This window comes from Podarcis liolepis (assembly GCF_965112155.1).
Source record: "Podarcis liolepis genome assembly, chromosome: 13".
Classification (NCBI taxonomy): Eukaryota; Metazoa; Chordata; class Lepidosauria; order Squamata; family Lacertidae; genus Podarcis; species Podarcis liolepis.
The window spans coordinates 39,735,116-39,745,275 of record NC_139573.1 but is presented as its reverse complement, the minus strand read 5'-3'; the positions used below and the strand labels follow the sequence as shown (position 1 = coordinate 39,745,275).

The following is a 10,160-nucleotide window of genomic DNA, read 5'->3' as shown; positions in this document are numbered from 1 at the left end:
TCAATTCTACCTTTTTCTGTTTATTTAGGTGAATTTATATAGGGGCCTAAAAAGGCCTGCAGACAGGGCCCAATGGACCGTATGTCCATCATCACAGCCATGCCTTGAAGTCACTCAGAGTCTGCTCACAATTGTTCCTCTCCAGCCAAATTCTACCAGTGGCAGGATTCATCTTGGCCCCATGGGTTTACCTGCCCCATGCCTGGCCTCACATAACATCAGCTGATGGACATGTGAATGTGGTTTGGACCATGAGCCCAATGGAGAGGCTTGGTTGGCCTAACTGCTGCAGGACAGAGGTCCTTGTTGATTCCTAGCAAGGAGCCTTCTCTACCTGTGTAGATTGTCTTGAGTGATTCACAACTTTTAGGGTTCTGGATTGCATAAGAAAGTACAGTAAGTACAAAAAGCTACAGATGCTCTTTTCTGAGAACAGAGTAGGTGATGAAACTGGCAGCAGGGATTCAATGGAGGGGAAGGGGCAACAGGCTTGTTCCTGCTCCCTCCTCATTACCATGCCTTGAAAACACTTGAAGGAGGCTGCTGAGGGATTATTTTGTGTGGATCATTGTCTCTGCTACTTCCAATGGACCAGCTTAGGCAAAGGGATCATTATTCTCTCCCCTGTTATTATCAATTACATGGTAATAATCTGCTTCTGATTAGACCTCCATAGACTTCCAGAATCCAGTCTAAAAAGAATTAAAACCCTCTCTGCCACCCCCAGCAAATGCTAAGGTGCTGCCGACTCGTTTAGTGAGCTTTCCCCTGGAGTTGGATCATAGGACTAGGGAATTTAGCTGGTGCATTCGGAGAGTGCCATTCAAGGCAAGCTGCTGTACTGAGGCTGTTTCTAATGCCAATGCTGATTAACTGTAAACAGGGAAATCTCTGTCTAGGAAATTGTATTGTTCCTAGTATGGCGGTGTTGATGCTGTTAATCTTCTCACTGCCTCAAATGGTGAATCTGTCAAATGTCAGTCGGAGTATCAGTCACCTCCATATCCCACACAAGTACTATCAGCCAGGTGACCTTATCATTGGTGCACTTGCTTCTCACATCGTGTCCTCTGTTGACTATGAAAACTTCATACAATGGCCATCCATCCATCAGATTCTTAATCCATTGTAAGTATTTCAATTTTTCAATTCCCATGTGATATTAATTCCTAAATTACCATGTGGGCTTAGAAATACTCCCTATTTATTTTTGCTATGGGGATTTATTACTTATAGAGAGGGGTGCAAAATATCCCGCTCCCCAGAACATCGGATCATTCTTAGACTTAACCCTCCCCACCACCTGAATTTTAACAGCTAAAATGATCAAGACAGACAAACAATTCTCGTCAAGCCTGTAGAAACGAGGTGGATTGTTTGGATCCAGCTTGGAATCAAAGAAAGAGCAGTCTTTCAGTGAGATACCACATTATGTTCTGGGTGGTGTGTTTCTCTCTCACCCCCAAGCTCTTGCACCCCACTTTCCAGAGCAGTGCTTAATGGAGAGGAGGAGCCATGACCACAACCAGTCACATGGGTGTCATAATCTAGAGAACCCAGCATTCTGGGAAATGGGTGAATGGCCAGTAGCAACCATTGGTCTACCTAGTACATGCCTGTCTGCACAGAGTAGTCAGAGTAGTAGTGGCTCTCCAGGATTTCAGACAGGGGTCTGCCCCAGGCCCACCTGTATGCTAAGCAGATGCTCTACCATTCGGTTTTACAGAATCTTCAAAGAAAAAGTACACAGAGTAATTGTCAAAACATTACTGGCAAAAGAAGGTTGCCTGGTATTCGGGGCAATAGCTTCATTGATGCATGGGAAACTGAGGTGGGGCTCCAGAAACCTGCAAAAGGGCAACAAACTACAAGAAGGAAGCAGCTGGAGGGAATGACTCCTAGTTTCAGTTGTCTCTACTGAAAGGTACAGGGTATGGGAAACAAGCAAGATGAATTGGAGCTTTTAATACAGGATGACAAATATGACCTAGAAAGTGAGTAGGCATTGCCTTGGAGTTCAATATTTCTTTAACAGATTGGAGAACTGGGTTAACAAAATGAATTTGAATAGGGACAAATGTAAGGTTCTGCACTTAGGCAGGAAGTACAAACTTCACAAATATAAGCTGAAGGACACCTGGCTTACTAGGATCTAGCCATCTTAGTGGAACTTGAGCTTCACTTGACTTAACAGTGTGATACAGTTTTTGGTGTGTGTGTTTAAACCAAATTCTTTATTGGTTTAATTAAATCTGCCTGTAAGCTGCCTTGTTGCTCCGTAGCACAGAAAGGCAGGCAACCTAAGTTTCCTTAAACAGATTGACCAAAAATGGTACACAGCAAAACACTTTGATGTCCAACTCTCATTGCAGTGTTGTACCAAAATACTATCAGCAAATTCTGGCCTTGGTGTTTGCAGTCAAGGAAATCAACAAGAATTCCAATCTATTACCTAATGTCACATTAGGATTCCACATCTTTGATAGTTACTTCAGTGAAAGGATGACCTACTGGGCCACTTTGGAGCTGCTCTCTACACACTATAGATTTGTACCCAACTACAAGTGTGACAAACAGAAATATCTGATGGCCGTCATTGGGGGACTTGACTTTGAGGTTTCCCTCCACATGGCAGCCATCTTAGGTGTCTACAAGATTCCCCAGGTAAGAGTCAAACATGGTGATTTCCCCTCATTCTTCTTTCCTCTGTCCTGTTGAGAAAAGTTTTCCATTCCATAATAGCCCTCTTGACAATTTCAGATTGTATTCAATAAAAGTTTTCATCCGTCTTCATCCATTTCCCAACTTGTGCATGTTCTTCAGAGGGTATGTATGGAACATTTTGCAGATACACTTATACACACCTAGTCTATGTATGCGAACAGCTTGGTCTGCTGGCCTCAGGTAGACTCCAACCAGGATGAATTACGGAGGCTGCTTATCAGTCGCTTGTACATTACCTTAATTAATTTGACCTGGACAATTTGGGGCTGTCAGGGGTGCCGTCAACAGCTCACTGGTTTTCTACGTAGTGAAATCAGAGACACAGAGAGAGCTTTTCAATGGATTCATTTTAATTCACAGGAAGACACGAAAGTATGCTCTCACCCTTGAGCTAATGTTGCTCAGAGTATCACTCCACCCCCCTGACAATTTCTGCCTAGAAATCAGACGCCTCCTGCTGCCTATGGTGGCTGCTCAGGACAATTCTCTTTTGGGTTCTGCAGAGCATGTCTGATCCTTGTGGAAGGAGGGGGCTCTGACAAACTCTCTTGGGAGAGAATGTCACTTTGCTACTGTATTGTTTCTAATGCATCTGACTGCTACCTTGCTCCTGTTCTTCTTCACCTATTGTTTCCCAGGTCATTTTTCCTTCTCGGGTGTGACCCATTTCAAACCACCATACCATACTCTCCCCCTTTCCTTCTCTCTGGAATGTTATTGGGTACCACTCGTTCTCATCTGCCCATTCCCTGACGGGCTTACTAAGACAGTGCGTCCAAAGCACAATTGTTTCACCATTGCTATCCACACATAATCAGTGTTTCTACTGCATTAATGGGAATTAAGTATCCGTTTCCTTCCAGCTCACTTATGGCTCCTTTGCCCCAGAGGATGCTGGTCCAAGACAATCCACTCCCTTCTACCGGATGGTGCCCAATGAAGCCCATCAGTACAATGGGATTGTTGAGTTACTTCTCCACTTTGGATGGACGTGGGTTGGGTTGCTCGCTGCGGATAGGGAGAGTGGAGAGAAATTTATGGAAATCCTGCAAACTCTGCTTTTCCAGAGAGGCATTTGCTTGGCCTTTTCAGAGAGAATTTCAAAAGGCACATATTTTGAAGAGTATTATGACAGGATCTCCCAGTGGCTCCAAGCCTATCTTGCTATTGCGGAAAGCAAAGCCAATGCTGTCGTTGTCTATGGAGAAGGCAAGTCCTTGTTTTTTTTGCAACTATGGCTAGCGGCAGGGGGTGCAGAAAATGTGACATCTATGGAGAAGGTATGGATTATGACTGCTCAACTGGATTTCTCAGCAGTGGCCTTTCAAATGAGCCAGAGTATGCAACCATTTCATGGCTCCATCTGCTTCACAGTGCACTCAAATGAGGTGCAAGGATTCAAGACCCTTCTTCACTCCCTCAATCCTTTCATGGCAGGTGAAGATGATTTTCTTCAGCAGTTCTGGCTGCAGACATTCTATTGTTTCTTTTCAAAATCCAATACTGAGTTCAGTGAACCCTGCACTGGACAGGAGAAGCTGGACAGCCTCCCCTCGTCTGGCTTTGAGATGAGCATGACTGGCCACAGCTACAGCATCTACAATGCTGTCTATGTTGTGGCACATGCTCTGCATGATGCCATGTACAGATTCAGGGCAAAAGACAGAGGAATTGTGAGAAGATGGAGACCGCAGCTTCAGAAATTGCAGCCTTGGCAGGTAATGGTTCTTTTGTTGTTGTTGTATATCTTTTAATTATTATTTCATTTTATATTGTTGATAAAGCAAAGATAACGCAATTTTAACAACAGACAAAAACTGAAAGAAGAATACCCAAACTGAAAAATAGGCAGGTAGGATGTGTAGTTGCACGTGAGTTAAATAAAGACTTTAAAGTCCAAATTAAGTTCAATTGTATCAGATCACCAAGCATAGTTCCAGATTTGCCAGGTTTTGGGGGAGGGGGTTGTTTTGAAAACGTTGGTTCTGCTGTATATGCCAAATCATATGAAACGTGTCTAGTCCTTGTCAAAATCTCAAATTATTTGTGATTATCTTTGTTATAGCGATATTCCAGAGTGAGTGGTACACAGTGTCCAGCATCAGATTTTTGGGCTGTGTTCTATTGAGTTGCAATTACTATGAATGCTGCCACTTTAATCTTGCCAATTTTTTTGGCAACACATTTACAATGGTATCATCAGAAATACACAGTGACATTCATTTTGGACAACAAACCATCTTTTTATAGTAATATTTATCATTTCTGATCATTTCTGAGAAAACCGGATACAACCCACTCACCTGGGCTTCAGCTCTTCAAAACAGCTAGGTGTGATATTGTCAATGGCAATTTCTATCTCAACTAGAGTCTTACCAGGAACACCTGTTTTGCCTGTTCCTCCCTCAGTCTAACCCTCCCACCATTTTCCTGTTCTTTCATTTTTACACTCTTCACTGAACTTCATGGATGTTTGCATGATGATTTTGGAAGTCCCGTTAAACTTTGAAATACATATACAGTGTGGCTTAGTCCTATACGGAGGAATCTACAGAGGAAAGAGAGATCAACATTTACTGTTATTATTGCTATTTTTATTATTTCGTGATTATATGAAATCTTGTCTACTGCCTTGGAAGAGGCAATGGCACCTTAAAAGGCGATGCTGAACATAAGATAAGTTTGAGTTTTAAACAATTGTCCTTTTCCTGCCATCTCGATGCAGCTCCACCCATTTCTTAGGAGTGTCTCATTTAACAACAGTGCGGGAGAAGAAGTGTCTTTCAATGAGAATCAGGAATTAGAAACTGGATTTGATATTACCAACTTGGTCACTTTCCCAAATAACTCCTTCATCAGAATGAAGGTTGGATGGATGAATTTGGATGCTCCCCCAGGAAAAGAGTTTTCCATCAATGAAGACAAAATGGTGTGGCACAGGAGTTTTCAACAGGTGGGGCATGATTTCAGGAAATTGCAACTCCAGTATGTCCTAAATGTCATGTTTGCATCTTGGAAGCCTGGCGGAGACATGGATCCTGTATTTTTTCTCTCTTGTTGTTTATGAAAACCTCAATGAATGTTGTGGGGCTCTGATGCCTTGAAGGAGGCCAGGACATAGTTCATTATTATATGCTTGTTTGTTTATTACATTTATATTCCATCTTTCCTCCAAGGAGCTAAAGGCCATGTACTTACTTCCCATTTTATCCTAACAACCCTGTAAGGTAGTGTAGACTGAGAGCAGCAGTGACTGGCCCAAGGTCACCCAATGAGTTTCAGTTGAACCCTGGTCTTCCACGTCCCTGTCTAGCACATTCTTTAAAGATTTCTAGGCCAGCAGAGTGTGACCTAAGCCTAACCTCCAACCAACTTCTTTGGGGAGAAAGAAAAGGGAGCTGAGCCTGGAGACAGACGAGGCAGACTTCTGCAGAGAATGCCTGGGTTTGGAGGCCAGTAATTCTCAAGATATAGTAGCAGAACTCTGGCAGAGCCCAGTAATATCCTTGGTTTTGAGGCTGCTTAACTTGTGTGACAATTGTCTCTTGGCCCAGTGTATTTAGTCTGGGGTTCTCAGTCCCCAATATTTGTGTTTTTTCAGGTGGAAAAACTGAAGGAACCTGACAGTTTATACAGTTGCTGCTTATTTAAATCGCTTAGGATGTCAAAACATCTTTTCAACTCTACTTTAAATCCTTTTGAGTTTTAGAAGAAATGTATTTTTCCAAATAATAGTAATATGACTGTTCAGGTGAACTCCCTCCCCCCCTCCCTCCTTTTGATTTTTTTTTTTAAACACATTGAAATGGCCATTACTTCATTTTAGGAGCCACAAAAACATCTTCTGTCTCATTCGATGCCATTAATGGCTGTTGACAGCTCATTGCTTTCAAAATTCTCTTAATATTGTGATGGCCTGGGAATCCAATTCAGAGGCTGAACCGGAGGAACCCCAGCCTGCACAAGAGTCCCCGCCTCCAGGGCCGGCTGAGCTGGGGCGGGGCCTTGGATCTGAAGTGCCTGCACCTGTGCCGAATCCTCAGGAGCAGGCACCAGGTGACTCCACTCTAGCTCCGGAGGCGATTAAGGACACAGTGCCTACAGGTGCGCCTCTCCCGGCCCTGCCAGAGGAAGGTGAGTCTCCCCCTGGGTCCAGTAACTCCCCAGCCTCTCCTGAACTCCAGAGGCTTAGGGCAGAGAGGCGGAGGGAACTGGTTTCTCCCAGGAGGAGTGCTCACCTTAAAGCCGGGAGAGGTGGGTCTCCTGGGGGCCGGGACCACCCCTGGCCTCAGAGAAGATAAAGGCCAGTCAGCCCAGTCCCAGGTTGTGGGAGCAACGTCGTTGAGTACCTGCTCCTGCCCGGACCCAGACCTGCCCTTCCAGTGTTCCTGTCCCCGCCCGGCTTCCTGCTTCAGACCTTGCCTCGCTCCTTGTGAACTGTTTCCAGACTAGTGACCCAGGACCGGACTTTGACTACGCCAACGGTAACCTTCCCCCCGGAACCAGCACAAATATTCAGCAGGCCATTTCTTCCATCCACTTGATCCCTTGCATCCCCAGAAAATGGAATTCAGGTTCTCCAAAGGTCCATTATTCCCCCTGTGCTAAACATTTCCTAATGGTTAATTAAAATTCACAGGTGCCACCCCTCTCTCAGTGCAACAAAAATTGCCCTTCTGGTACTAGGAGAAAAAAGAAGGAAGGGGAGAAATTCTGCTGCTATGACTGTGCTCCATGTTCAGAAGGCAAGATTTCATACCAGAAAGGTAGGAGACATTAGGCAGCTTTCATGGTTGGGGTTTACAAAGCACACTTTTACCTGACCTACACCTAACATCAGAGATGACATCAGATACAGGGCCGGTAGGTGTAACTTGCTAAAATGGCCCCATGGGTCAGAGGTTTTCTATCACTGGATTACCTGGGTGGTGATGGAGATGAGTTGCACCGGTGCACCTGCAAAGCACAGGCCTCCTGCTGTCCAGACCCACCACCTTAATGTCCAGGCATGCGACTGTGAGATCATTGTCTGGGGGAGGGGGGTCCACAGCCCTTTCTCCCCATGCTAGTCACTCCTATGTCTGAAAAGGATTGTCTCTTGCACATCCAACTGGTAAGTCCCATACTGCCAGGAGGATGCATACCTACTCTCAAGTTGCACCCTTAAAGGGAATCCTTTCTTCTTTTCAGACATGAATGACTGTGTCGGATGCTCAGAAGATCACTATCCAAACAGGAACCAAACACAATGCATTCCAAAGTCCATCAGCTTCTTGACTTTGGAAGAACCGCTTGGGATGAGCTTAGCTTTTGGCTCTGTATTCTCCTCTTTGCTGACCATATTCTCCCTCGCCATCTTTATGAAGCATCAGGACACACCGATTGTCAGGGCCAATAATCGGGACCTCACCTACGTTCTCCTTCTGTCTCTCCTTCTCTGTTTTCTCTGTCCCCTCATCTTCCTCAGCCGACCAGACAGAGTGACCTGCCTTGTCCGACAAATGGCTTTTGGTGTGGTTTTCACAGTGACCGTTTCTTGTGTGTTGGCCAAAACCATTACCGTTGTTCTGGCATTCATGGCCACCAAGCCAGGATCCAGAATGAGGAAATGGGTGGGGAAAAGACTGGCAAGCGCCATTGTGTTGACTTGTACTATTATCCAAGCTGGTATTTGCACTGTGTGGCTGGGAACCTCTCCCCCGTTCCCCCATTTTGACAAGCACTCTGTGACGGGAGAAATTATTCTGGAATGTAATGAAGGGTCAGCTGCCATGTTTTACTGTGTCCTGGGCTACATGGGCCTCCTGGCCATTGTCAGTTTTGTTGTAGCATTTTTTGCCAGGAAACTGCCTGACAGCTTTAATGAGGCCAAATTCATCACCTTCAGCATGTTGATGTTTTGTAGTGTTTGGATCTCCTTTGTTCCAGTCTACCTGAGCTCCAAGGGAAAACACATGGTGGCTGTGGAGATCTTCTCCATCTTGGCCTCCAGTGCTGGCTTACTAGGCTCCATCTTTGCCCCCAAATGCTACATTATCATGTTGAGGCCTGATCTGAACAGCAAGGAGCAGTTAATAAAGAAGAAATAGCAAAATATCCTGTTGTCACTCTTTTCTGTTACCCCGGAACATGGGTAATGATTTTGCTGCTGACTTCATGATATAATTTTATTGTATTTATTTGTTGAACTTGCTTTGCACATTAAAAAAAATTAGGTGGTTCCCCGCCCCCCCGAGTTGTCGTCCCCACTTTTGTGAGCCCAAGGGCATAATTGGAAAACTAAGGAATTCTTGTGGACACAAGAAACCACCAATTTTACAGAGGAAAGTGTAGAGATGCCCAAAAACTCCACCTCCATCCTTTCTTGTAACTTGAATCCATTGGTTTGGGTCCTACTCTCTATAGCAGGAGAAAAGCTTGCTGCATCTTCCATCTGACAGCCCTTGAGATATTTGTAGATGAATATCATATGTCCTCTCAGTCTCCTTTTTCCAGGCTAAACATACCCAGGTCCCTCAACTGTTGCTCATAAGGCTTGGTTTCCCACCCATCATCTTCCTGGCTGCCCTCCGCTGCACATGTTCAGCACACATTTTACCAGCTTCCTCATGAAAATATCATGGGGGACTTTGAGAAAAGCCTGAGTGAACTCAAAATAGACTATGACCACAGCATTCTCCTGATCCACCACACTTGTAATGCCATAAAAAAGAAAAAGAATGAGATTGGCCTGGTATGACTACAACAGGCCCAGGACAGAACCCTTTGGCACCCCTGTGGCATCAGAAGATAATATCTTTATGCTATGAGGAGAAAATGAAAAGGAGGAAAATACCCCTCTTTCCAGAGAGAGAGATGCCACATATACCTATTCTGAGCTCAGAACTGTACATGCAGCTCTCTGCGTGTATGAAAAAGTACTTGCAGAAGAGCCAGGAAATAAATTCCCTACCTTAAGTTTTATTTTAAATTTTGCCACGAAGCAGCAGACCTCCCTTACAGGCCTGTGGTCTGAAGTCTAGTGCTGCATCCTTGGAATCCGAGAGAAGTGGCTGAGTTCACAATACCCTTTGTGTCTCAAACGCTGCTCTTGAATGCACTTTCCTCTTCACAAAACAGCATGTGAGAAAAGAGGGTTTAGCTGAAATCACAAGGATAGTCATTGCCCTGGGCACAATTTTTTCCAGGGCACGTTTTGCTCCTCACACCACCCATGCCAGCCCGGTTCTGCTTTGCAAGTGTGACCCCACATCCCAGCCCCTCAAAGCAGCGTGGGGCTGGCAGGGCGTCAGGAGCATGTAATGTGCATGTGCCCTTCCTGCTGCGTCCTCCTCATGTCATCCGCCCAGCTTGTTACGGATGCTTTAGTTGTGATCCCTGCATTCCAGGGGGTCGAGCTTGATGACCTTTGGGGGCTCCTTTCAATTCTAAAATTC

The 10,160-nt window shown here is 45.0% G+C and overlaps 1 protein-coding gene across 2 annotated transcripts; it reads left to right on the top strand.

Moving 5' to 3' along the window:
* Window positions 1-1,640: 1,640 nt before the first annotated feature.
* LOC310690563 (vomeronasal type-2 receptor 26-like) lies at window positions 1,641-8,813 on the top strand (the record flags this gene model as incomplete). 2 transcript variants are annotated; one of them, XM_083469770.1, is made up of 4 exons in its annotated part: window positions 1,641-2,664; window positions 3,588-4,442; window positions 7,364-7,490; window positions 7,915-8,813. In XM_083469770.1, the coding sequence occupies exons 1-4, from the start codon at window positions 2,353-2,355 to the stop codon at window positions 8,811-8,813; spliced, it is 2,193 nt and encodes a 730-aa protein (XP_083325896.1). In that variant the 5' UTR covers window positions 1,641-2,352. The 2 variants fall into 2 exon arrangements, with proteins under 2 accessions (XP_083325896.1, XP_083325895.1); XM_083469769.1 differs by lacking the exon at window positions 1,641-2,664 and adding an exon at window positions 5,450-5,677 and having other exon boundaries at window positions 3,577-4,442.
* Window positions 8,814-10,160: the final 1,347 nt, after the last annotated feature.